The sequence below is a fragment of the Astatotilapia calliptera genome, chromosome 7, assembly GCF_900246225.1.
Source record: "Astatotilapia calliptera chromosome 7, fAstCal1.2, whole genome shotgun sequence".
Lineage (NCBI taxonomy): Eukaryota > Metazoa > Chordata > Actinopteri > Cichliformes > Cichlidae > Astatotilapia > Astatotilapia calliptera.
In genome coordinates, this window is record NC_039308.1 from 55,743,560 (window position 1) to 55,771,365 (window position 27,806).

Here is a 27,806-nt window from a genome sequence, read left to right on the forward strand (position 1 = left end):
AAAAGCCATTAGTCACAACTTATGAACCCTTTATAAATGCTGCCTTATGTGACGTTCGGGGATCTAAGTCCTGTTAATGCATTTTAGGATGCAATTGAAATGTCGCAGAGAGCCTGCTGCTGGGTGTGCTGCAGACTGATAAACTGCATTAAAATCACCACCGAGGGTCACAGAAACACTTCACTGTGAGTATTAGTGATATGTTTTTTCTTTTTTTCGCGCGGGTGGGTTGTTATCGCGAGGAGCTCTGAAGCTCAAGAGGTGAAGTGAAGCGAGAGTGGGCTTTTTCCCTTTTTTTTTTTTCTTTTTTTTCTTTTTTTTTTTTACGTCGACGCTTCCAGGGTGGCATAGAAAGGAGGACTTTTGCGGGCTCTGATGGCTTAGTGGGTACACTGACTGCATACATGCTTTATATGACATCATTGCAAGGGTTTGGGGTAAATCTTAGGCTATCCGTTTCCCTCCCGGAGCACTGCTTGTCACACATCTGTAACCGCTGGAATCCTTTTTTTCAGCACCTGGACAGCTCCCGCTCGTGAACCTCTTATTATTATCGGGCACATGGAGTCCCTGATGTGATTCTGGGGGAAGCCCTGCAAGCACATCATGCCTCCCTGCGAAGATGTCGTTATCACCCTGATTCAGTGACAGCCTCGTCGTCTCCTTCTGAAGGATGGTGCTTACAGTCCGGAGTAGGTGTTTTTGTCGTGCGCTATCTTCTGAGAGGCGATACGGGTGCTTGGCCAACGCAAATCTAAGGCTAATCGCAACCTACACACAGCAAGATCCGAGCTTCCCTCACACTGATCATCATCATCATCATCATCCACGGCGAGGAGGGAGATATAACCATCATCACTGCGAGGGCAAAGGAGTCACGACCACACTTTACACAATGTAGAGCAAGACAACACAAGAGGTTAGTGTGTTTAATTCCCCCCACCCCCTGTTTCTCTTTTTCGAGGGGGTGTCTAATCTAAAGCGCACCGAGGAGTTGATGTGTCTCAGTTGGGTTGAGCATGAACATGAATGAGGCTCTATGGCCTCTAAGAACAGCGCGGAAAAAAAACAAAACAAAGCACGTTAACAGCTAACTGTTCGTGTAGCAATGACTTGGTGAAAAACGTTTGCAAGTGAATCTCGATTGCGCTAAATACAGAAAGCCTCAGACAGAAACGAGTCACAGGGAACTGAGAAGAGCCCAGGAAAATGTGCTGCATTTGTGGACCACCCCCCACCCACCGACCCTCGCTGATGAAGTACTTACTGAAGGCTGTACTTATAGCAATAAGGGTCAACTCAATTTGCTGATTGTGAAATTCGAGCTTTCTGATAGAGAGATGTCCAGAAATATTTTTGGTATGTAGTGCATTATCTCCAAAAAGGACTGGCACATATCTTTCAGTAGACTTGCCTTTCCAGTCACCTCCACAGTTACTCCTCACTTTTGGCACAGTGTTAACCTTTTTGACTTTAGTCACCTCTCACTGGCCAGTTCTTTCTTTCTTCTTGCACGTTTAGGGGGGTGCTGCAACGAAACAGTATCACCCTCAGCCCTTGAATGACCTGGGCTAATTTATCCTGAGTAGCATTTAATCTGCTGTGCTTCACTACATTACTCTGCTGTGAATGCTGACTCCTCACCTCTGAATGTCCGGAGGCTTTTGCTATGCCTTTGTATCTAAAACACTACCGCAAATTCATCAAATGCCTTCTAAATAATGAAGGCATGGCCAACACTATGCTATCATTGCCATTATTTTGCTTGTAATAGTCAAGATTTCATTCAATCTTAAATAAACGGGTGGCTGTGTTTTTGACTTTCCTCCCAGGTCATGATGTGTCCGTTTCAGTAACCGGAATGGGCTTTCACTAAACAGGCTTGGACATCAATGGTTCTCTATCCTGTGGCACAAAGAGCTAGCATCCTGGTGCACTTGCTATGCAAGAGGTGTGATGTTCCTCAGCCCCTGATTCACAGAGCGGAGCGTATATTGGAGGAGATTTAAAATCCATTACAGTTTATTGCTCCCCAGGAAAATAGTTGAACAGAGCATAGCTAAAGCTGGAGTTGGAGCAAGGCACCTTCAGGAAAAACATAAGCACCGATTTTTCATTGATAGCTCTGAATGCATTTGTGCTGCACGGCTACAATGTAGACGCCTCATAATTTTGAGAATTGCTGTTTATTGTTAACCTTGGGGCAATCTGCCCACAAGACCTATTAGTTGCTGCTCTGGAGCTCCCAATCATAAGCCACAATAAGTTTCAGAAGAGGGAGCTTTCCTATTATTTACCTCTTTATGTGCTTTGTCTGTTTTTATCTTGTGTTTCCTGTATGTGTGGCAGGAGCCCAGTCTCTGCAGCGGTGAAATCATATTTCACACTTGGGGTTATTTAGCGTGGACGTCTATTTGCAGCAACAAGACCTCGACATGAGCAACACTCAGTAAGTATAACACCCTCCGGAGTCTTGTTTGAAACCATGTGTACGAGAGAGTGTGAAATCTTAAATCTCTATTTATGAACATGTTGTATTATGCGCAGTTAGTCTCGGTGTGGTGGGATATGATTAGCAGAATGGGACCTGCACATGCTCGTGTGCCTCCCGTGAGTGACTTTAAACAGGGGATCAGGGAGAAAGTAGCGCTTGTCCTCGTCCAAGTATTTCCGGGAGCGAGAGAATGGACTGCCATCTCTTAACATTCAGGAGGGATGTTCACTTGTCATCTTCTCTTATTAATAATTACTCTGTGTGTGGTCCTCAAGACAGGCCGAGCATTCTGACGACAGCCACAGCCGTGGCTAAGGGAAGGGTAAAGAGAGTGAGCATGGGAATGGAGCTGAGGGGAGTAGCGTGGAGTGGGAGTTGAATGCAAAATGGGTTTAGTCAGCTGCATCTTCTGCAAGCCACGGGGTGCTGCTTCTAATACATACAAACAGGGGCTACTACCTGGGTTACAGAACAGCACAGAAGTAGAGGACAGAGGCGCATGACATCTGTAACCAGATCATATAGAGAATCGTTGACTGCTTAGTAGTACAGACACATGATTTAATGCTAAGTGCAGCTGACTGTCTGAGAAGTGGCAGATGTGGCAGATGGGGAAACTCGTTCAGATCTTCTGAATTATTTTCACCGCTTGAATCTGTATTAAATCTCCCACCTCCCTCCCACATGTGGTGTATTATTTTTTTCTAGAAATATGACGTTTATATTTTTATATGATTAAGTCTTTTTTCTGAGTGTCGTAGATTGGACAGATAGATTAGATTCCCCTTTAAGATTCATTAAATAGCTTAAAGTGTCTAACTATATAGCATATATGTGGCACCAAGACCAAGAAGTAATTGCGTCTTCCTCACTGTCTGTATAGTCAGTGAGGTAAATTAATGACCTTGTTCTTTTATGCGATAGACCTTTTTTTTTAAATAAAACACCTCTATGAGCCACGCTGTTAGACTAGGTGATATTGGTGCTGGTCTGTATTTGTTTTTTAGCAGGGATCTCTGGATACTACACGTGAATGTTTCAGGCATCAAAGTCAAAACAAGGTCCCACTGAAACTCAGCATCACAGGGGTTGCCAAAAATATCTGATCCCTATAAATGCACCATTGTGGCAGAGGCTTGTGATGAAATCATGACAGCGAAGTGCTGTGCACCAAGGAGCAGCCAGTTTGTCCGCATTCTAACTCACTGGGTAAGACAAAGCAGCTGGGTTATAGATGGTCGGCCAGAGATACTGTGGCAGCGAGCGCTCCGAATGACAATGATACCAGTGCCCTCTGCAAACCAACAGTTCGTGCTGAGGCAGCACTTTTCAATGCAGTGACAGAAGCTGGAGATTTATTGCTCTGAACAGGTTATTTAAAATATTAAGTGACAGGCAGCAGTCTTAACCTTTCTGACAGAATCCAATAATGCATGCCATCTTCTTTTTTATTACCTTGTTATCATATGTTGTTGGCAGTTTAAAGTCAATATTAGTAATTATTAATATAGCTACAAAATTCTCATACATAAACAAGACGAAGTAAACAAGATGAAGTAAATCATGTTCATCCATAACTCAATGAATACAGAGATTTGACATCACTTAAATAAGCTAAATTCAGTTTCAGTCTTTCTTTCAAACTGAATTTAGTTTAGTTTAGTTTAGTTTAGTTTAGTTTAGTTTAGTTTTGCACTCACGGTTAAGGTTACTATTAGGTTGCTGGTTCAGTTCCAACAAATAACAGAAATCCCCTTTGAGGTTGGGTCAGGAAGTGTAAAACTCTGCCAAATCAAGCACACATAACTATCTACTTCCTCCTCCTCTTCTTCTTCTATATAAGGTAGTTTTTACTTCATTGGTGTTTAGATTAATTAAAATACATATTAAATTACAGTTTCCTTACATGACAACCTTAAAGACCTGGCTGTATTAACCAATGCCATGTGTATGCATCTGTGTGGCATTTCTAAACATTAGCTTGAGAAGAAGAAAATTGCATATTTTGGGTTAGTGTTAAGCTCTCAGTTTTACTCTGTATAGGTGCAAGATTTTCCCTGCAGCCATGCATGCTCTCTCTTAACCTTGTTGCTTCCTCGTGGCGTGTACTAATATTGCATGCTTCCGAAAAGAGACTCGCCTTTGGCATGCTGCCGGCTGTCCTTGCCTGCATCACTGAGGGGGGCAGCAGGGTGTTCATATGTGAAGATTCCACTCACTCCCTACAATGGCAACCAGCCACTCCACTGCACCCTGCACATAATCACTCCTGGCCTGCTTTGTGATTGTCTGAAAATGTGATTTTGATGCACTAAACAGTTTGTGGCTGTCATCAGTCATTAGCGTCCTTGTTGCAGCTGGTCAGAAGTGCCAACTCGACAGATAACAACGCAGGCATGTTTTGTAGAGGACAAAGTTATATATGGGCGTTTGACCCTGAAGCTGAGCACCAATTTCAAGCTGGACTCGCATAACAGTCAGTCATTTTATCTACGAAAATCAGGGTAGAGTGTTTTGTTTTTGTTTGTTTGTTTGTTTGTAGTCCTTATGTGCAAATCTAAGAATATATTTCAAGTGAATTCTTGTGAGAAGAACAACATGAGCTTTCAAGGAAGTCCAATACACAGCTGTTAGTCAAGAAATAAATCAGGAAAGAGAAGGACCTATTTTCTTTAAAGGTCTCCCTACGTTAACATTTACCATGAAGGTGGGTCTGCTCAGTGATCTTCTACTAACTGGTTCCACCCTTTCTGCTTCACCTCCAGCGCAGAGGTTGTAGAATTCACCAGCCCAGTGGCTTTTGATCCCTCTGCCTTGTAATCAATGACTTCCCCCACTGTTAAGTACTCCGGTTATTGATGTCTCCTCGCTGGCTGCACTGGGACTGCAGCCAAGGAATGTGACTCTTCTCTTCCATGGTGCCTTCTCCTTGTCTGCTATTGGTTGAGCTTGTGATATCACAGCCCTCCCTGCACATTTAAGTTTTAAGATCTCATTCCTAGATCAAGTGACACCTTGTCTGGTCCTGCCAAATATAGCTAGCGTCACGGAGCACACAAAAAACCAAAGGGGGGAAAGATGGTTTGCTCTGCAATGCCATTTATAAAATTTGACAAATACAGTTTTGTTCAAAGTGTATATAAAAGATGGATGTAGCCAACATGATGTCACCTAGGGGTTTCTAGACTGTGCATTTTGAAGCCTCAACATCAGTGTTTTGGTCTCCACTGTGTTACTTTTTTGAAGAGCAGCTGAATTACTAAGTTATCGTATAAGACCTGTAAGCCTGGTAAATGGTAAATAGACTGCACTTCATACAAAAACGTTTTTCTATGCTTAAGTTCTTTCTAGTTAATGTTCACACACACGCATTCACCAACGTTCTCATTAGTAAAAGGGTGGTTGTGACTCATGTAGAGCAGATACTCTACTAATCGGAAGGTTGGTGGTTTGATGCATGCCAAATATCCATGGGCAAGATACTAACCCCGAGTGTGAGCAGATAGAAAGTGTAGAAAAGGGGCTTGTATGAATGGCTAAATGAGGTGCTCAAGTAAGAACCAGATCGTTTACCATTTAGTAGATGACCAGCCACCTGACCCTACTTATTAGATGTATTCACAGACTGTGTGGATGCACTGCACAGACATTATTAATTCGAATTATTGCTAAGTTGTCATGGTACTGGGTCGTGTGACCCAGTGTTCTGAGTTTCTTGATGTTTTGTTATTCATTTGAGTCAAGTTCATTTCAGTTTATCTAGTTACATTCTGTCATGCCTAGGTTACAGTTTTAGTTCATGATTTATCAAGCTTCCTTTTTGTCTCATCCCTGTGTTAAGTTTCCCGCATCGGCTGGTCATGTTAAGTCTACGTGTGTTTATCTGTCATGTTTCATGTCCAAGTTTTCTTTGTTTGTCAAGTTCGAGTCATGTCTGTGTCTTGTTATGTCATAAACTTCCATTAAAATGCCCCAAAGGGCACCGACATCCCATATCAGCACACCTAACCTATCACATCTGTCAGTCAAAGCTACCAGGCCCTGTGTGACAGGTGTCACTAAAATATAGAGCACAAGCATGCTGTGAACTAGTAGTTATTGTGTGAATGCTGTTCCTGTTTCTCTTTATTGTGTGGATCCTGTAGGCGTCCACACGATTTTCACCATTCAAATTTCACAATATTCTGCTACTTCAGCTCATTTCTGCTATATATTTTTGTACTTTTAACTATTATACTTTTTAAAATATTAAGCTTTTTATGAATTTTTTTGTCCCATTGAAATGAATGGACCACATTATCAGTGTGGTCACTGACTTTGCTTGCTGGGGTGAGCTGTGTTTTAGCTCAGTGAAATGAGCAGCCTTTTTCAGAGCAGGAGGCCCAGATTCAAATCCCGCTTATGGCAACATTTTTTTCAGTTAACTTTTTTAACTCCTTTCAACACAAATTTCAGTTTTTTCACCCCTTTTCAGCAAAAATCCCAGATTCTTCTATACTTCTTTACCCCTTTTCAGTAGAAAGGTTTGCTTCTTCACCTCTTTTCACCAGAATATTCAGCTTCTTGGCCTGTTTTCAGTGGAATTTTCAGTTTTTTCACCTCTTTTTAGCAGAAAGTTCAGTTTTTTCACCTCTTTTTAGCAGAAAGTTCAGCTTTTTCACCTGTTTTCACCACGAATTTCAGTTTCTTTACCTCTTTTCAGCAGTATTTTCAGTTTCTTCACCAGTGTTCAGCACAAGTTTTTGTTTCTTCATCTCTTTTCAGCAGAATTTTCAGCTTTTTCACCTCCTTTCAGTTACCTGAGAACCAGTGAGATGAGTAGTTACCTTGGGACCAGGAGGCTGCGTTCAAACCCTACTCATGGCAGTATTTCTTTTCAGCAGACAGTTTAACTTTTTCACATCTTTTCAGTACATATTTCAGCTTCTTCACCCCCTTTCAGCAGCATTTTTGGCTTTTCACCTCTTTTCATCACAATTTTCAGTTTCTTTACCTCTTTTCAGCAGAAATTCCTGCTTCTTCAGCTGTTTTCAGCAGATTCACACTGCATTTTCGCAGGAAATGCAACTCTTCTAGTTAAAATTGTAACTGTGCTCAGTTCAGGCAAATTTAAGTCATGGGTTTACACAGATTAATGCAAAACAGTGGCTTCCTGTAAGGTATGGGGCCAATCCACATTTATTCTACTTTGCTGTAGAAAGCAAGAGTCTTTTCTCATTAAAGCTGGTGTGTGTTTTGTTTTAGTGAACATACTATTTCCATGTGTGCAGTTAGGTGTTGTGAGGCAAGAACACAAAGAATTTCAGGATGTCGTGGTTGCACTGACTGAGACGTTTTCCTGGTGAGAATATTGGGTAATTTAAATAAGCGGCACATTTTCATGCAACCTTGCTCTAAAGGCTGCATGAAGCACTGTCACTTGTGCTTTATAACTCTCGCTGCTGCACACAGACAACATGTAGATACCAGTTGTCGCTATCGTATAATCAGCTAGAACTTGCAAAATTACTCATGGATGACTCTATCAGCAACCACTTCAGTTCTCTGACTTCACTGCTGCTCTGTTTATGGTGTGTATTGCATGTGACAGGGCTCCTCCCCAGACCGGAGCCTCAGAGCTGGAGGTCATCTCCCAGCAGGTAGAGGACGACAACCAGTGTGTGGCCCCCGTCCAGCTGGTCAGCTTCACCTACAGAGATTTGCCTTTGGCGGCACTGGACATATCCCTCGCTGGATCCCAGCTCATATCTAACCCAGATGAAGAGGATAGCAGAGAGGGGTGAGTCCCATCATTTGTTTGCTTGGCAGCTTGTGGTACCCCTTGGAGTGATTATATAACTAATAAGCACTTGTAACAAATAAAAGCAGCACAATGAGGTCAGCTTGTGATTTGTGTCTCAAACTTTGTGCATTTTGAGACAATTGGAAACAAACCAGTGGCACGATTGCACATGGAAATTTTCTATAATTAATTTGTGTACTAAAAAGTCCCAAAATGTAATTATGTATTGATTGATGTTCTGGATATTTGCCTCCACAATTAGGAAGATACTAGAGATATGGTGACTGAGTCATTGTGTCTGCTTTTTGCGTGTTAGTGCCACATTCATAATTAAGGCAGAATTGCAATTACTGCAATCTATAATCTACCCTGGCGGGGGAGAAGCTCTGCCATCACTCTCTCCATTGCTCGTTATTGCACATTGTAATTACACCTGGCATATTGAATCATTCCGCATTTTATATTGGAGTCCGAGAGTGGGGGATATTTGGCACTGAATTTATTAGTGTCACTGTGTTAAATGGACAATGTCTCCACTGATCTGTTCATTTCAGCTCAATGACAGCGATTTCTCTCACCAGACAGGCTTCTGTTCACAATGTTGATTTCTGGCAGGAAAAAAAAAAAGAGCACCATAGCTGTCCTGAGCTGTCAGAGCCCTGGTTCTCTCCATGAAGCCTGCTTGTCCTGCGTTTGTGTTGTTTGCTTATCACCATATCGCCGTTTGGCCCAGTGTTCTCAGGATAGGACACACCCCTCCTTGAGCACCCCTGTAGCGAGTGTCCATGGCTTTCCACTCAGGACGCGTGACTCACAACCCTTTTGGCATGCTGCAATGCTGGCATCCATGCAGAAAAAGAAGACGAAGAGCATAAGGTTAATTGGAGCATCCATTTTTTTTTTTTTTGGGGGGGGGGGGGGGTGCCATCCAAGCCCTGGTGTGTCAGATGAAAATATCCCGCTGGACTTTGCCTGATATGGCCTTGTCCAGGATGATGGCTCTGCGGGATGAAGGGCGAGAACAGATGGGTCCTGTCCCGAACACCCGCTCTGTTATCGTACCTCATATTTTTCTCGCTCACTTGCTCACAAAATGAACAGAAAACAAGTGCATAGCAAAGCCACGGCAAAAGGGCAGGATCTGGCAGCCCAGCAAAATGATCATCACAGCAGGCAGTCTCAAAGGACACCATATGAAGCCCTGGTGCCCCAGAGATTTAGCATTGTGCTATGAAAAACTCATGCGGTGTCAAGATGTGACTGTGGAGGATTTATGAAATCACCAGTGTAAATATGATTTGTGATGAAAAGTAAGTGGGTATTTAAAGCTGATTGAAGAAACCCCCTCTTTGTTTTTGGCGAGATTTGGAAGCACTCAGCACACTGATGAAACTATTAAGCAATCTCTCACCCATGAGAGCGTCACGCTGTGTTCGATGACCTTTTGTAGATTGGAATTCCTGATTTTCAGGTCACTGGAATTCCAGCCACATACCTGTCATTACTTTCACGAGTGCATTTGTCATTGTCGCTCTCGGTGACAGCTCCAGCGTCACAGGTTATAGCTACCTTTATGAATCAAGTGTGTAGCATCCAAGGAATGACACAGCGGTGGCCACAGGACTTTAAATCAGTCAATGCCAGCCTTCAATCAGGAGTGATGACTTGATCAAGCTATTATTATCTATAATTGCGTTGGCCTGTAAATACATTTTCTCTTGTTTATTGGAATGTGCTCTTGTGAAAACTCTTCTACTAGGCATGTAATTGGCTAAATTTAGCTCTCTGTAAGTGATAGTTTACGGGACAGTAAACCTGCTTTGGTCGTGTTTTGGTTTGCAGTTATTTTTTGCTTCTGTGTTGGTGATTAGAAATCCTTTTCTTTTTTCTAGCTATCATCACTTACTTTCACTCACTAACTTTGGTTGTTGTTTTTTTCTTTTTTTTTGGTTTCTTTCTTTTTTTATTCCTGTGAAAAGTGAGCAGAAAAACAGCATACCAGAGATGCACATTTAGTCCTCAATAACAGCTTCTCATGGCTCTTTATCAGGAGATGTGGGCGACTACGTAGGAGGTGGATGTTCTTGTGGACTACCAGGGGCACACACAGTACTTGCAGATTCGGTGCAGTGGTGAGCAGGGAGGAATTATTAATAGATTTTTGGCTGCTCACTTTTCCCCAAAACTTGCTGTAATGTCCATATTCAGGGCAGTGCAACTACCCATCCACCTTTGGTGACTTAAATATGGCCCCTTATCTTTTTATATTAAATAATAATAGTTTTTTTGTTGTTGTTGTTGTTGTTGTTTTTAATATAAACACACTAACTACCCAGTTGTAGCAACCTAATCAACCTTGTGGCATTTAATGTGTAACAGGGCTAATGAAAATGACCAGACCAGCCAGTTGTTTGTGTGCATCCAAAGCACATACCTACTGACTGTTAAAATATTGTAGTACTTGAATTATTTGCAAACCTGGAAGCTGTACAGAAAAAAAATAGCAGCGCGGTGAAGTGGGCATCTGTTCAGTCACAGGTTACTCTATTTCTTCAACACAAAAAATCTGTTTTGAAGCTGTGAAACCATCACTATCCCTCTAAAAAAAAACTCTCAGAACTCTGTCGGCCAAGAAAAAATTATGACTGGTTTAAGCAATGGTACAGTAGCAAGGTGGCATATTTAGTTTTGCTTTACTCCTTGAGCTTAATGACCTTTAATACTAGGTGGAGTCTGATGCAACAACAGTGTATACACACAAAAGCCAATTGTACACTGTTTCCCACACATAAAGGAAGAATGTAGACTGTGTGGACCTCACAACACATGTTCTTTAGAATCAAGCAAGTACACTGAGGTGGGGTTGAAAATCAAGCTCAGAGCTTGCATGTATTGTTATAATAAATACCTGTTGTTTCTAAACACACCTATTTATACTAATATGTACAATTTACCATTCACAAAGTTTATTACAGATCATTTAGTTCATGCTCAGTTTTATTGGGTGTGTTATTATCATTGGAAATTGGTGGTGTAAATAGCTGTGAGGCTGCATATTGGCTTTCTTTCCTTGTATGAACTGACGCGCCTCTTTGTCTCTTGTTTGCTATTCGACTGCTGCCCATGTTTGTGTCTGCTGGGGTCCTCTTTAGTTTTTTCTTCAGATTTTTTTCTTCTGTTTGTTATTGAGATCACTAAATACATATTTCCAGTTGTTTTTCTCTTTTCTGCTTTGCTAACAAGTGTTTTAGAGTCCCATTTGGGACTTCTTTGCTGTTTTCTTTAGCTGTTATGGCTGTTATTCAAAAGCTATTTTGCAAACAGAAATTCTTTGTGGAAGTAACAATAAGGGAGTGCCTGCATCTGTTCATGCGTAAAGGTTGGACCAAAAATCAGGCTTGTGGACATGCACACTGAGATTTATAAAAGGACAATATATATGCCCCAGATTACTGATATGCTTTTTTACAAAAAGAAAAGAATGTATCTGCACAATTCTGTCAGTCCAAACGCACTTTTAGATGTGTATCTACAAAGAGTTTTATGCTTCTTTCCCTTAAAGAGTGTCTGCCTGGCCTCAGCCTTTAAACCCTGAGCTGTACATCCTAAGCTTGTCCTGTCTTATCATCCCCAGATCAGCCTGCTGTCCACAGCAGTAGTAACATATGCCACTGATTTCCAGGGGCCAGACTAGGAGGTGTGAAGCACTGCAGCAATGACAGATGGTTCATATGGGTTAACCTGCCATTTTGAGCGGAGAAGAGAGGCGGAGAGGAGAAATGGAGCACACGACTTTCCTCCGCACTTTAATTCTCCAAGCTGCCAGCTGCAGATCATGCTAGATGATTCTGTTTGATGAGTGCCATTTCTCTGTGTGTTGTGTGAAATTAGCCCCGTGCCATGTTGCATGGAAATGTTAGACATTAGATAAGGAAAAATTGTGCCCAGGCACCTGGACTAATTGCACTTGCTAACAAAATCTTTATTTACTGCCTGAATTAAAGCTCTCCACCCTCTTTCTCCCCATGAAAATGCATTAATATAGCAGCATGTCAAACTGCACATTATTTAAAAAAAGCCCAGGGTTGAAGTGCTCAAGGTTGAAATAAGATGTAATAATTAAAAAAAATCCAGACTGTAGAATATAGCTATGAAGTACACTGCCAGAGTCTAGTGTGAAGCTTGGCAGCAGCAATATGTCATGGGGCTTTGGCACCAGAGCCATACTGTACCTGTTCTTTGTTGATGGATGTCTGAAAAGAGAACAGGATTTCTCTTTTTTTTTCTCTTCCCTCTGACTCTATTTCAAACACACACAGTAACAGTCCTCTCTATCAAATTGGCTCTCTTGCCTGGCACCATGTGCGACACAATAGATGACATTTGAGTGCAGGGTTTGAGGGTTTGTTAATATTCACAGACATGCAAAGTGTGAGATTGCTTTTTAGGCTGAGAGCGAGAGAGATCAAGTGTCCTGGTGAAAAACCATTTATCAGGGACAGCTTGTCTGCTGCTCTGCACATGGAGCCCCATCCATCTCCATTTGCTTGGTATCTGTGGCCCATTTCTCTGGCTGGGACTATTGCCGAGCCCCTTCTGCTAGGCTGTACCATGGAGTGAAGTGATGATAGCTGATTGCTTTCCGAAACCAGTGGAAATATCTGGTTATACTGAGAAGCTGCATGGATTTTCCCAAAGAAGGTTAGAAGGATGCAGGTGGCACACCAGACACACATGCTAGGTCCTTAACTGTACTTATTGACACATGCAAAAAGAAGCAGACCAATAATATTTTTCGGACAGTATCAGTTCATCAGTCATAAAATGATTTTTACACAACATAATGCAGGAAAAAAAATGCTTGAGGTGATGCAGAAGTAGTGTCATGCTCAAGTCAGAGGGGTTCGAACCACTCAGTCATGATGTATTAGTTACAGTACATCATGCATAACCATTTGCCACTTTTTAGGTACACTCATTAAATTGCTTGTTGTTGCAAAAATCTAATTAGTCAATAATATGTCAGCAACTCAATACATGTAGGCATGTAGACATGCTTGGGATGACCTGCTCAATGAGGACAAAAGATAAAAACTTCGATGATGGCATAGTTGTTGGGGCCGAATGGGGGCTGAGTATTTCACTGCTGAGCTACTAGGATGTTATCACAAAACCACAGAGTTTACAGAGAATGATAAAGAAAAAATATCCAGTGAGCCACAGTTCTCTGGATGAAAGTGCCATGTTGATGACAGAAGTCAGAGCAAAATGACCAGACTGCTCTGGGTTAATAGGAAGCCAATAGTAACTAGTCGTTACAACCAAGGTATGCAGAAGAGGATCTCTGAATGCAGAATCCTGCCTTGTATTAGCTGTTTAACCTTGTGATGGTGGTGTAATGTTTTGAGGGATACTTTCTTGGCACACCTTGGGCTCCTTAATATCAGCTGAGCATCATTTAAATCCCACAGCCTACCCGAGTGTTGTTGCTGACTACAGTGTACCCATCATCTGATGACTTCTTCCAGGAGGACAATGATTCATGTCCTAAAGCTCAAATCATCTCAATCTGGTTTCTTGAACATGATGCGATTACCGTGTTCGGACGGCCTCCACAGTCACCAGATCTCAATCCAATAGAGTACCTTTGTGACATTGTGAAATGAGAGATATCTCATACCAACATATCTGCAGTGTCTGTGTGATGCTATCATGCCAACATAGAGCAAAATCATCACGGGATGTTTCCAGCATCTGGTTGAATCTATGCCACAAGTAATAAAAAGTCAAACTTGCTACTAGGTATTTGTTATAAAATATGAAGTACAAAGAATTTATTATATGATGTATACATATGATAATTTTTACATTCTTAAAATAATTATCTGTATTGGTCTATTAGTAGTATATGATTCAATAATAAACCCATATTTTTTAAAAATCTTGAATAAATCTTTTTACCTTGGTTTTTACCTTGTAAGATATTACTAGCAGCACTTAAGGTGATTTGCTGCTTAGCTGGTTTCTTCTTTCAGGGTTTCTTTCCTTCTTTTGGTTCTAATAAGACATGACTTGATGACTCATCGGGCATTTTACAGGTTGTAAGTAGGCATTTGATTTCATATTCAATAAATCTGGGCAGTGCTTTCTCAGGAAACTGAAGTTCTCAAGTATGAAAAAAAAAATCAGTGTTCTGTATCGTATCTATTATGAAATGCCTCTTTAAGTGTAAAAAAGTAAGCTAAGAGATAGGTGTAAAGCAGAGTGCTTGAAGAGCCTGAATGAGATTAAGTCTTCTCAGTGCTGCTGTGGAGTAGCCTGCAGGCGCACACGGTTGTGGTCCATTTTCCCCTGTCCGATCCTGCTGAGTTCAGCAGATTGGTGCGAATTGGTTCAAGTTTATAGAGGAGGAACCACAGGGCTATATAGTTATTTGAGCAGGGCGAGAGAAATTGAGAGGAGACAGACAATCTGAGTCAAGCAGCACTTCAAAAATGTCTTGCTGTCAGATAGATCCACACGATGTCTGCAACTTAAACCAGAACATAGGATATCAACATAACCACTTAGATGAAAGTATCCATACAGCTGTATGTGCAATGCACATGTGTAAGCACAAAGATGTTAGGATGCAGAATCCAGTTATCAACAAATCCATCCCTCCATCCATCTTATTCAATTCAGGCTCATGGGTGGGCTGGTAACTATCCAAGCTATCGTTGAACGAGAGGCAGGGCACGACTAGGACAGGTTTACAGTCTGATGCAGGGCTGATAATTTACAAATCATTTTAACAGTTGAAACTCATTATTGGACGTCACGGTGGGGCAGTGGTTAGCACTTTTGTCTCACAAGAAGAAGGCCCTAGGTTTGAATCCACCATCTGGAGTTTGTGTGTTCTCCCCATGTCTACACAGGTTCTCCTTGGGTACTCTGGTTTCCTCACAAGACCAAATTAGGGGATCCACCTTTTGTTAGGATAATTTGTAAACCACTACACTTCAGAGATTAACCTTCCCCAGTGTTTATTTATTGAGAAAGCAGAGAGGGTGACATCTTTCTCTGTCAGTTTATCTGCTCTTTTTGTAACTAATTGAGGTGTGGATGTAAAAAAAAGAAAACAAAGAGTTATTTGTCTGTCTCTTTGTTACCATGGTGGCCCTAGTGGGTTAAAGAAAGGTCAATGAAGGTATGTGACTGACCTGTTACCAATTAACCTAATTAGCCATGAGACTTTCTACTGTTAAATGTTTTATAGCCTTGAAGGCAAAATAATTTTGTCTCAGATTCAACATTTAATATCTGTGTGTACTATTTTCAATGAAATATAGATGATTTTGATGATTTGTAAGTCATTTAATTCATAGACACACATCCCAGAAGCTTTATAAAATTAATCTAAGGAGCAAATACTGCATCTGTTTGGTTAAACTCATGTTCTGTGCTCGTAACCTGAAACCAGTGGTCACATTCATTCATTCTGAATGGCCACTAGGCAGTGATCTGGGTCTTGGCCTGGTATTGAATGGACACTTTATGTATTTTAGACCTAAATCATAATTAATGGTGAATTTATGGCAAATGTCACCGCTCTGCACCCTGGTGTCCTTATTTTATTTTCACTGAATAGCCAGTCAAGAGTTTCAGAAGGTAATTTACAAGACAGCATCAAGAGCAACTGTATATTAGTGCTTAATGTTTGCAGTTGTTTATTGCTTCCCTTTATGAGTGTGTGCGTGTGTGTGCTGTAATCAATTAATCAATACCTTTGAGGAGCTCATAGTCACTCATTCCTTCTGGATAAATTTTCCCATTTGCAGCCTCCCCCCTTCTCTCCTACCCTACAAACTTATACACACAAATAAAGCACCACTTCCCTTATTTAATTACCATCTAACTTGTACCTGATGAGTTTACGCTGTATTTTATCTTGTCTCAATTACTGGAGACAGTATAATAAAAGACATGCTCCTAGCATCCTCATCTCAGTGAGAGTTACTTAGCTGGGGATGGAGCCAAAACGCTGTCCCATCTGTGTGAATGGGCCCCAGCAGAGCAACCAGACACTTTCATCAGTGCCAGTCATTCTGCTTAACGTCTTTGTCTACTTTGTTGCTACTATAGTGGCCATTCTGCAGCCAGCATCATGTACAGCATTGATCGATCTTATGATCTAATCCCCTTTTTCGCCGCTGCTGCCGGACTCCCTTCGATCTTTTGCCGCTGCAGCCACTGGTACATTGATGTCTTTATAAACCTGTCCACAGTTCATGCTACCCCGCATCTTTATTTCTTTAATTTCCTCTGTACACAGTGTCCCTTAAAGTATACACATGATGTTTCCCTGTGCACATACAAGGCACTTCTTTTTTTTAGATTTGTCATACTTGCATGTTTCAGATCATCAAACTGATTTTAATTTTAGACAAAGAAAACTCAAGTAAAGACAAAATAGTTTTTAAATGAGGATTTAAAAACTTAACTGCTCCTTTGTTTAAAAAATAGAAAAAAAGAGTAAATGCTCTCCCTTGTTAAATCATTAACTGCCATTAGTAATAAGGGTGGGAGTGGGGGGGAGGAGGAAAGGGTTACAAAGCCATTTTTAGGGCTTTGGGACTCCAGCAAGGAAACCTGGAACAGTGGTTGATAGTGAACCTTCCCAGGGGTGGCCAGCCTACCAAAGTTACTTAATAATTCTCAACTCAATAATGACTCATTTGGGTCACAAAAAAACCCAGGACAACATCTGAAGAACTGCAAGCCTTGCCTCTGTTAAGGTCAGAGTTGATGATTCAATAATAAGAAAGAGACTGGGCAAAAATGGCATTGATGGGAGAGCGCCAAGGAGAAAACCACTGCTGAGCAAAAAGAAAACAGAGACTCGTCTCACATTTGCCCAAAAAAAAAAAAACATCTTGATGATAAAATTGAACTTTATCAGGTTTGAGACTTGTTACATCTCGATTAAAACTAATATAGTATTTCATAAACGGAGCATCATACCAGCAGTCCAGCATGGTGGTGATAGTGTGATGGTCTGGGGCTGCTTTGCTGTTTCAGGACCTGGACAACTTGAAACCATAAATTCTGCTCTCTACCATAAAACCCTGAAAGAGAATGTCTGGCCACCAGGGGCTGAAGGGAAAAAAAGAAATGAAACAAAATAAAGCTTTTGGAGACTTAAATCTGATTGAGATGCTTTGCCATCATCCTATATTGGCCCCCAAAACACTCAAAAACGCTCCAAAGTGGCTAAATTCAAACAATTCTGCAAGAAAGAGTTGGACAAAATTCTTCCACAGTGATGTGAAAGACTTATTGCCAGTTGTTCCAAATGCTTGATTGCAGTTCTAGCTGCTAAGGGTGGCACAACCAGTTATTAGGTTTAGGGGGCATTTTTCCCCCTAATATATAAAATTACCATTTAAAAACTGTATTTTCTATTTACTTGGGTTATGAAGCATTAAAACTCGCTTAACGAGCAGAAACTTTTAAGTGTGACAAATACGCACACAACTAAAAAAAGAGGATGTGGCCAATTCTTTTTCTTATTATATGCGTGCATGAGAAATCCTTGAGGTATTACTCATTTGGTCTGAACCTGACTTGACCCCGCAAGAGAGTGAGGTGATTTTCTTCCTTGGCTTGCTCCATCACTGAAGCCTCACTTCCTCATAAATACTTCAGGTTCTCAGTGTTCAAGGTTTAAAGCGATTTCCCTAAAATTAAGTTTCTGAGCTTGGGCTAATCCATCACTGCCATTTACTCTGCTTCCAGACAGGGTTTTTCTTTACAGGTTTATTAAATTAATACCTTTTCTGCCTGGCTTGTGGGAAAGGTCTGAATGAATTATGATTCCACACAGTATGAGTTAAATCATGCTTTTCAAACATGAAGATAAGTGAGGTGTCTCTCTTGGCGTGTGTGTTGCTCATTCTATCTCACTCTATCTAACTAATGGTGCACAAATGTCCTGTGACTGTGTGCGAGGCACATCATTAGGTAAATCTTTCTCTTTTTTTTTCTTGGCTCTTCTCCACTGGCAGATGGGGTTTGACATTGTTCCCTGGGAACGGATTGGTGCTGGGGAAAGTCTCCGAGGTATTTGCTAATGATACCGTTATGCTGAACTACCTCTTTGTCACCTCAGGTGTTGAGCTACTAATCTGTTAGTATTGGCTGGTACAGAGGGTTGTTGCAGAGGGCCGAGAGCCACTGGGAGAGCAGTGGCACAGTGTGGCCAAGCTCCAGCCCCTCTGCTGACCTTGGTGAAGGATAGAAAGGATATGAAGCTGTGCTACACCAGAGCTGTAACTGCAAAACTGCAGCACTGCTCAGGATCGCCTCTTTCTTCCCACTTTCAAAGACAACCGTGTACTACTACGAAAGCCATTTCTGAAACGGAAGCATCAGGGAAATGAAAAAACAAAAGGTCTAAGAAACAACAGCAGTCAGTCATACAGGCTGCAAATAAGTCACCATTACAGCTAATTTATGTATATAATTGATTCTGAAGGTAAAAATAGATATGAACAATGCTGCTGTTCTTGTCTGCAAAAAAATCTATCTATAGGACTGATGGCCAAAATTACAAAAAGGACCTAAAAATGAGAAAAATCCTTGAACTAAATTTGTATCTTTCTCTGTTCTCGTTTTCATTCTTCCTGTTCCAACTGCCCCTCCTTCCTTTCTGGCTCTCTCTCTGATTCTCTTTTGGATGAATCCCAATGCCTTTGAACCGGCTGCACCCCGCTTTCTCTCTCTCAGTGTCTGCCTCCTTCATTCTGAGCTCAAGCAAAGGAAAGAGTAGAATAAATTGCATCCTCTCTTCTCCTCTGACAGACATTGCCCGTAGCTTTACTCCTATGGGGGACAGGTAACAACAGATAGTGGTTATTTTCAAAGGACAGCACTGCCTTTCTCAGTGATGCTTGTGAAAAAAGATGGCAACCCCGTGTGTGCGCATACACACTTTCCTGTTTAGAGTACCTCTGGTTAGCGTGCCTGGTTGGATGCATGACTGTACACGCATTGGAAAAGCCCTGTGTGGCTCCTGCAAATGTATCAATATTTACCGCCCATAACTCCCTACGCATCTCAACAGGTCAGTTTCTGATTGGAAAAACTTGAAATGGAGCTCAAGGGTGGATTTAAGGCAAGTGTGACACTTATCTTCAGCCACAATGTACCTGTGCAAAGAAGAAGCACACTAGGGACACTCCAGACTAATGGAGTGTTCATATATCACCGTGGAGATGGCTGTATAAGGCACCAGTGGGAATAATAGCATGTAAAGTGCATCAAAGCCGGGATCGGGCAGTCCAACTAATACAAGCTTTGCCTCTACTTCACTCTCAAACGCGCAGGCAGGTATGAGAGGAGAAACAATTCTTGTGCTGAGAACAAAACAAAGTTGAAGAAATTGTCATTTAGTTAAGAAAACATCTGCGTCATGCGTGTATATGTGTCATGTGTGTGTATATGCATCCTCCAAATGGTGCAAGTGCAGCCCCACTGTTGTACCAGGAGAGCTACATTATTGAACCAGTCAGTCATACAGAGCTCAAACACGAGGGAACCAAGAAGTTAACTTTCAGCCAGGCTCTTAACAAAAAAAGTCAACAAGCTAGACAGTTTCCTGAAAGAAAGTTTTGCCTTCTCAAGCAGTGAAAAGCAGAGACAAGAATTTCAATTTAAACTTGAGTGACCTTTCACCTCCTTTCTTGGTGCTCTGATGTTTTAGCACTAAATATATCTTTACTGTCTACAATTAGTGACTGGTATTGATTTAACTACACTGCTTAATGATGGCAGAAAAAAACAGACCTTAAAAACTGAAGGAAAGGTTGCAGAAAAAGCCAGAAAGAGAAGTTTTAAGAGGAACTGAGGGAAAGGACACCCTTTAATTCATACTTACGATTTCTTCATACTAATATATCATTTCAGTCCTAGCGAACTGTGTATTTATAATTCACATTCACTTTTTAAAATTCTTAAATCTAAGACTGTAAATTCGTTCATTCATTTCTTGCATTTTTTATGGCGTACATGAGGAATAGTGCCCTCTGCTGAAAAACATTTTAGGAGAATGCTGAACTGAGAAGGTTGAATACACTACAAATTTGCTCAATTTTGATGTTCCGTGTGTTTTATTGATTCGACCTTGAGTGTTCCCGTCAGATCTGAGTTCTGTTCAGCGAGACTCACAGCGTGTCTTCTCTGCCTTTCTGTGTCTCACACCGCCTTGCTCCCCCTCCACTCAGGTCAAACTGGCTGAAGCCATGCTGTGGACGAAGGGCAGCGCTGTGGCAGGTCTGTCTGCTGTCGGCAGGCTTCAACTGCTTCCTAGTGGCCTGTGTCATTCTGGTGGTGGTGCTGCTGCTGCTGGAGCTGCTCATAGACACCAAGCTGTTACAGTGTGAGTGAAAAATGAGGGGAAAATGTGGCTGGGATTTTTTTTAAAAAACTGGATACACCCTCATTTGCATAAAATGAATCATCAATGAAAATCATTGTGACGTAAATGTGAATTTAAGCAATCCTTGTCAAAACTACAATGATAATATATATTTATTAGTATTTTTTAAATCGTATAATATATTATTTTATAAGTAAAGAACTTTGACTAGAATACATTTCAGGCAAGTTTTTGTTTTTGCAAAGAAACTAAATCGCTGCTAACCTCATCTCGTAAATCTACTGTGTAATGAGAGAGTGTCATTTATGATCTGTTCTGGGACCCAAGGCTCTGATCAATCACGGTCTGGGGGGAAAAAAACCTTCCATTAGTATTCCACAGTTAACACTGAATGGCAGGTGCTTGAAATTCCAGTCCGACCCATCTCACCCCAGTATCACCTTTTATCTACATTATCTGGCTCGGTGGAGACATCCTCATCTGTCATGAGCAGAGAGTCGGGAGCGTTGGCCTTTTTGATGTCAGAGGGCTAACACACATGGTCTTACACCAGCAATATCCAAATGCATTCAGGTCTTTACTGTTCCCCCGGGACCGACTCACTGACCAGACAAAAGGAAAGTGAGACAAATGCATGAAGGGAGATAGCGGACAAAGGAATCGAGCAACGCGGAGTCGGCTGCCGGGTGATTGTGGGGAGGACTGGAGGAAGATGAATTGACTGATAGACAGATCACTGAGCACAGCAAACAGAGACAGATGGGGAAGACGTGGGGCGTGACGAGAAGCGCTTCAGCTGACAGCGTAGTGCTGTTTGAGCTTGTCCACAATTAGCCTGATGAATAGAAAGAAGGCGCGTGCATGCACAGTATGCACTGGTTTCATACTTGTCATGATGCCTCATTCTTCAGTTGCGTTTTCCACAGATTTACTGCAACCTGTCAGTGTTATGCAGCATGTACACTGCAGGTTGTTTGTTATATTCCTAACAAAATCCAGCATCAATCTTTAACCACAGCTATCTCCTGATCAGTTTTTTCCTCTCTTTTTTTATTCCCTTTAGTTAATAATGCATTCCAGTTTGCCAGCATCATCCACTGGATCAGCCTGGCCATTCTTTCTGTGTTCTTCACTGAGGTGAGTCTTCCTCCACTCGACGCAAAACAACAGTCTCACTTACAGCTGATGCAGCTGCCTCTTGATTAATGCTACGTTGTGCAGTATGTGTGGGCAAGTGAGTTACACTGGCAGATTCTCATTACAATACTAATAACGCCATGAAATGCCCGATGCCCTCTGTCACGGCATGATTAGATTGTGATTAGTGCAGGTGAACAAGAGCACACCTCCATTTATCGCGCTCATATATAAAAGATTTAAAATCGTGCACACGTACCCTGAATGTGCACGTATAACCACTGCTGTTAAAGCTGGCACGCCCGGTTCCTTCTTAGGTTGTTCGATTGATCTGCGGCATTTGTTTTTAAACTGAACCCTTCGGGCTTTTCTGTGCTGCCAGTTTTAAATAATTTCGAGGCCCCAGGTAAGTTCATTGTATTGTATTGATCACCGTTTTCCTCAGAGCCAGCCGCATTTGTCTTAGTTTCTTAAACTTGACCATCTGAGTGGTAACTTTTGTTTCGCTGGAGTCAACAGAGGGAACCCCTCAGTGTTACTCTGAAGCAGTGGATTCAGCAGTTTGACTGGTTTGTGGAGTTTGTTCAGAATGGCAGAAGATGGAGGTTTGTTTGCTCTCCGCAGTCGCTGCTGTGTCAGCAGAAGGAGATAGTGCGGTGCCTCTAATTTTTGCTCTTGCTGCGTGTGAATACAACTGATGAATTCGCACTGAAAGAATAAAAGATGGGATGAAATGTCCCGTTTATTATTGACAATGACCACAGACTGCACTCTATCTCTCTCTGTCTCTCTCTCTCTCTCAATTTAGCTGTGATTGTATTCGTCCATCTTGCTCCTTTGTAACTTGCTCACTGTCCCTATCTCTGCCCCCCACCCCCATTCCTACTGTCTCAGACCGTGTTCAGGATCGTGGTGTTGGGGATATGGGATTACATCGAGAACAAAGTAGAGGTAGGCTCCCGTGAGTCCCATTAGTCCTGACTTGGGGCCCTCTTTCACTGCAGTGTCATTCCTTCAATGTCATAGCTCAGACTGGCAACTACATAAGCTCAGAGCAGTATAGCAGTAACCTGGTGTGTGTGTGTGTGTGTGTGTGTGTGTGTGTGTGTGTGTGTGTGTGTGTACTTTCTCAGGTGTTTGATGGAGCTGTCATCGTACTCTCTCTGGCCCCCATGGTGGCCTCCACAGTGGCCAATGGCCCCAGCAGCCCCTGGGATGCTATCGGTCTCATCGTTACGCTGCGGATCTGGAGGGTTAAGAGGATCATTGACGGTAAGGCTGGGAGGGGCTGGTGTCCCCTACATCCTGTCCTTTACTGTCAGTTAGATAATGCATAGTGCACCCAGTGGTATCAGCCTCTTTAATCTGCAGGTTGTTGGCTCACTTGAGACTTTTATCATTTTTTTATTATTATTTTTACCAGTAATGATAGTAGAAGGACATAATATGCGATAATGGATTCAGTACTTACAGAAAAGCCACTATAGGCAAATAATTTGATCATTTTTTCAGTATTTTCATTTAGAGAGAATAAATAAATCCTTTTTTCATGTTCATGTCCTTTCTTATAGTTTTTCTAAGAGATACTTTTTTTTTTTTTTTTAAAAACACTTCTGTTTCAAGTCAGCTGTCAGCACCTACACCAACCACTCAAATGATGCTGTGAAATCTAAAGCACTCCAAAAATATTTTCAAATCTTCTCTTAAAACATACAGATCTTTTTACACAAGCTTTGCAGGTAGTAGTCCATGTCATCTGTCACCAACTTTGAAAATATGATGGCTTTTATTTACAAGATAAAAATATCTTACTGAGTGTAATATGTCCTTTTCTTCCAGCCTACGTCCTGCAAGTAAAGGTGGAAATGGAGCTGGAGATCCAACAGTATGAGAAGGCCAAGGCTGTGAGGGAGGAACAGCTTGATCGACTCACCCAGATCTGCCAAGAACAGGCCGTATGTGTCCTTATCTCTTCTCTATCCCTCGTGCAACTTTATAGCTGTGTCTGACCAGCAGAGGGCAGCAAAGTGATGTGCACTAAAATAATAAATCTGCACTCAAAAGGACAAAGATGATAAGACAATCGATATGCATAATCTTTTTGCTGCAGTCTGGATATCACATAATCAGCACTATGCAATACCTCAGAGCAATATATGGGGTTGCGGTTCTGTCATTGTTTTAAGTCACATTACCAAAATAAAACAGTGAACATCACTGTGTTCTCCACTTCAATCCAGAAATGAAGACAAAGACTGTTTGTGTTCAAAACACTTGTGTGTCTTATTTTAAAATTCTTCTGTCCTTTTCTCTCATCTCTTTTTCTTTTGTTAGTTTGAAATCAGGCAGCTCAGGGCCCACCTGGCTCAGCAGGACCTGGATCTTGTTGCCGAGCGTGAAGCAGCCATGCAGATCCACCATATGTGGGGTAAACAGAGCAGCAGTTTCCAGGAGGTGGACGGTCTGGCCCCTGGGGCCTCTGAGCATCACAGGCCAAACAAAGTTAGAGAGCCTGGGGGTGCTGCAGGTAACTGTCCAGAATACCCAAGCTCTTTGTATTACAAGTTATCAATGACCTGTGTGCATGGGAAGGAGTCCAGGCTGCGCTTTCCGTGGTAAATCACGTCCATGCTTACACATGGAGAAGGGGGCATTGGTAGACTAAAAGAACCTGGCCAACCTTTGGGCTGGTTAGAAATTTTGAAAGAAATCCCTTCTGACTCAAAAACCTTGAACATTGCTCCGCTCTTCATGGTGGAGTGTTGGGCCATTAATCGTGGCCAACATACACGACACAGTGTCAGTGTCCTGTTTTCAAAAACGTTCAGCTCAGAGTCCACATCAAAATTCTGGTGCCGCACATAGATGGACTATAAACCTTTCACACAGTGACAGGTCATAACTTACAGGACGTAAAAGCAACAAAGCACTGTCAGTACAGGTGATGTCAGGGCTCCAAACACTGAGGCTTTTCCTTTATCAAAGCTATAAATCACAGTGCGATCTATCATACATCTGAGCCACAGTGTTTCTACTCAGACAACCTTTTAACTGGGCCTGAACCTCATATACTCATGTGGTATTGATCATTTGGTGATGGTCCTTTGGGACCTTGGAAAGCACTTAAGAGAAACTGTTTGACTCATTTACTATCTGTGAAACATTTCCACACACCAAAAGTGTTCATTACCATTGAGCTGAAATAATTTGTAAGCTAATATATTAATAGTAATTACTGATTAGTTGTTCAGTGGTAATAATATTTCAACCAAAAAGTATAAAACATTTGCTAAATTCATATTTTGTAATAAAATCATTTTCCTGATGTATGTTTTATGTGATTGTAAGATGATCACCTTTTCAATTTGGACTGTTTTGTCACATAAAACAAGTACTTGAAAGGGTTTATTTTCATTTAAATTAAAGCACTGGTGTCAAACATAAGGCCCGGGGGCCAGAATCGGCCCAGCAAAGACTCCAATCCGGCCCCAGTGAACATGTTTTGAAAATGTGAAGGAGGGCATAGATTTTGGGCTTTTAACTGTATTTAAGTTTTACACTTTTTCCTACTGATAAAGACCTCCCCCACTGCCATTCATACTACACTACATTAAGTACTAGATGAGCAATACCAATTAAAACAGAGAAAGGTTCCAGCTTTTTCATTATCTGCCAGAGAAATTTCTATTTTTTTTAGTGTGTGAACAGTTTGTGTCTACTATGCAGTTCGTCTTGTTTCCACATGCTTAAATAATGTGAGTTGCTGTCATGTGATTCACTGATTAGATATTTGCGTTAACCAGCAGCTGAGCAGTTGGACTCAATAAATTATTGGTTAGTGAGTGTCTAGATTTTATTGTATTCCAAGTCACCAGTCATACACAATTTCAATTATGCAATTTCAAAGTAGTTGAAATTCTTATGATGTAGCTTGATGTTAATAAATTGTCCCTTAATGTCAAGAAAACTATATTCATGATTTTTGGAAATTGAAAAGAAGATGAAGAAAATATTGAATGACAGATCTGTAATAATAAAATTCTATGATGATGTAAAATTTTTAGGCATTGTGATCAATTGCAAATTAACATTGAATGAACAAACAAATAATCTGTAGTCCATGCTTTTAGTTTGGACTACAGATCAGCTTCCACGTTCACTCTGAATTCCATTTTTCCTCTTTTGTCTTTTTAGATCATCATGGTCAAGATGACATGAACAACTATATCAGCCAGTACTACAGTGAGCCAAGCAGTGGTAAGCTTCAGCAGACTCTTTCTTCAATCAAAGTGGCACCACAATATTTCAGGCTCTTACACATTGTCTTATTTTGTAGACACAGGGATCCCAGACCCAGCGCGAGTCATTACAACAGCAGCCATAGATGTGCACCTGCCTAACAACCCGAGTCAGCTACCGCCCTCTTTGGTAAGCGCCGAAGCGGTGCCGTCCAGCCGTTTGCAGCGCACAGGCAGCTCGGTCAGCGAAGCCTCCACAACCACAGTGTCTCGTGCCAGCTTCAGCACCCGTCAGCACAGCATCAGCAGCCACACACTTGGCTCCACCATGGATTGCAGCTCCACGGTGCGCGAGGCCTCCACGTCCACAGACTACAGCGACCAACGTTGCTACCCTCCGCCCTACAGCAGCCCTCTGGCTCTGGGCACTCAGCCGAGAAGGAGCCCCAGCGCTGTGGTGCAGGAGTTGCTCTCTTCTCTGTCTGAGGACTCGTGTCTCACACAAAAGGGCCTCGACCCCGTCAACCTGAAACCACCCAGCCCAACAGGTTCCACGAAAACCAGCCCCGAGCTGGAACACAGGGTCAACATCTACAATAAGAGGAACCAGGAGAGCCGAGTCGGACTCAACTCCAAGACAGTCATCCATCTGCAGGGTAACGAGCCTCTCCTAGAGGAGAAGTATAGGATGATGGGGCCAGTAGATACTCAAATCAACCGTCTATCAGAGACATAAGAGCCTGTAAAATGTATAACTTCACAGGACTCGCTCTTTATTTCAGCCACAAAAATTATTGCTCTACTAAATTCCCAAACTTCGCTGCTGGGAGTCACTGGCACATAAACTGTATGTCTGACATCCTCTTTGTACTACTGGAGCTGAGAGGATGAACCCGTGGGAGCAGCACAAACAAAGGGCATGGATGAGAGAGGGAAGCAGACTTGTTATCAGGCAACACTTATCAGGAATTGAGACTCATAAAAACACTTTTACTAAAAGAAACCAGCAACGGGGCTTTTGTCCAAAACTGAAAATCACTTTTGATACATTAAAGTCTGATTTCTAGGAAATGAAACCAGTGAGAGGATGGTGCTGAGGGCTTAGTTCCTCTGATACACTTTGTAGATGTGGAGATAATGGCGTAGGGACTGATTTGAGATATAAAGTGAAAGTTTCTTTCTGAGTGTAATATGTATATGAGCCGTTTTGTCAGTCTAGAATCTCCAAACTCATAAAGAAAAGTCCTCTTTGATGGACTGCTGCAGGGTACCATTGGATCTTCTTTCTAATCCGTTTCTATATTTGCGTTAACATTTTTAATCTAAATTCTGTGAGTGAAGAGAGTGCAGAATCCTTTTGATTGATGGATGATTCGTGTTGAGTTTTTATCCAGATGCCATGACTGGAAACCGACCAAACCCAGCTGAGTCAATGTCTGAGATTTTGCAAACTATGGCATGACCATCACTCGACAAGCTAACTGAAAACCTACCTACACATGACATATTTCACACAATTCAGGTCCATCTTTTTTTCTTTGTATTACTTTAATGTTTGGAAGTTGTGTAAATATTTCAGATTGGGTTTGGTCATCTAGTCGCAGCTCAAAAACAGCGAGGGACTCGAAAGCTAGAATAAAATGCTGAAGAGGACAGAATAGCATGAACCTCTCAGATTTGCCACCATATTGCAAAGTCTGTTTATTGTTCTGTCAACAGGCACTTTCTATCTTGATC

At 41.7% G+C, this 27,806-nt stretch overlaps 1 protein-coding gene across 2 annotated transcripts; it reads left to right on the forward strand.

Moving 5' to 3' along the window:
* Window positions 1–168: 168 nt before the first annotated feature.
* Window positions 169–27,765, forward strand: tmem266 (transmembrane protein 266). 2 transcript variants are annotated; one of them, XM_026175932.1, is made up of 12 exons: window positions 169–185; window positions 516–919; window positions 2,350–2,449; window positions 8,085–8,273; window positions 20,540–20,694; window positions 21,758–21,831; window positions 22,726–22,782; window positions 22,965–23,103; window positions 23,671–23,786; window positions 24,166–24,358; window positions 26,026–26,088; window positions 26,168–27,765. In XM_026175932.1, the coding sequence occupies exons 3-12, from the start codon at window positions 2,436–2,438 to the stop codon at window positions 26,803–26,805; spliced, it is 1,638 nt and encodes a 545-aa protein (XP_026031717.1). In that variant the 5' UTR covers window positions 169–185; window positions 516–919; window positions 2,350–2,435; the 3' UTR covers window positions 26,806–27,765. The 2 variants fall into 2 exon arrangements, with proteins under 2 accessions (XP_026031717.1, XP_026031716.1); XM_026175931.1 differs by lacking the exon at window positions 169–185 and having other exon boundaries at window positions 325–919.
* Window positions 27,766–27,806: the final 41 nt, after the last annotated feature.

Coding starts and splice junctions, on each gene's coding strand:
- tmem266 (XM_026175932.1), top strand. Junction 21,832..22,725: donor TTTCTGTGTTCTTCACTGAG/GTGAGTCTTCCT, acceptor CTACTGTCTCAG/ACCGTGTTCAGGATCGTGGT. Junction 22,783..22,964: donor ACATCGAGAACAAAGTAGAG/GTAGGCTCCCGT, acceptor GTACTTTCTCAG/GTGTTTGATGGAGCTGTCAT.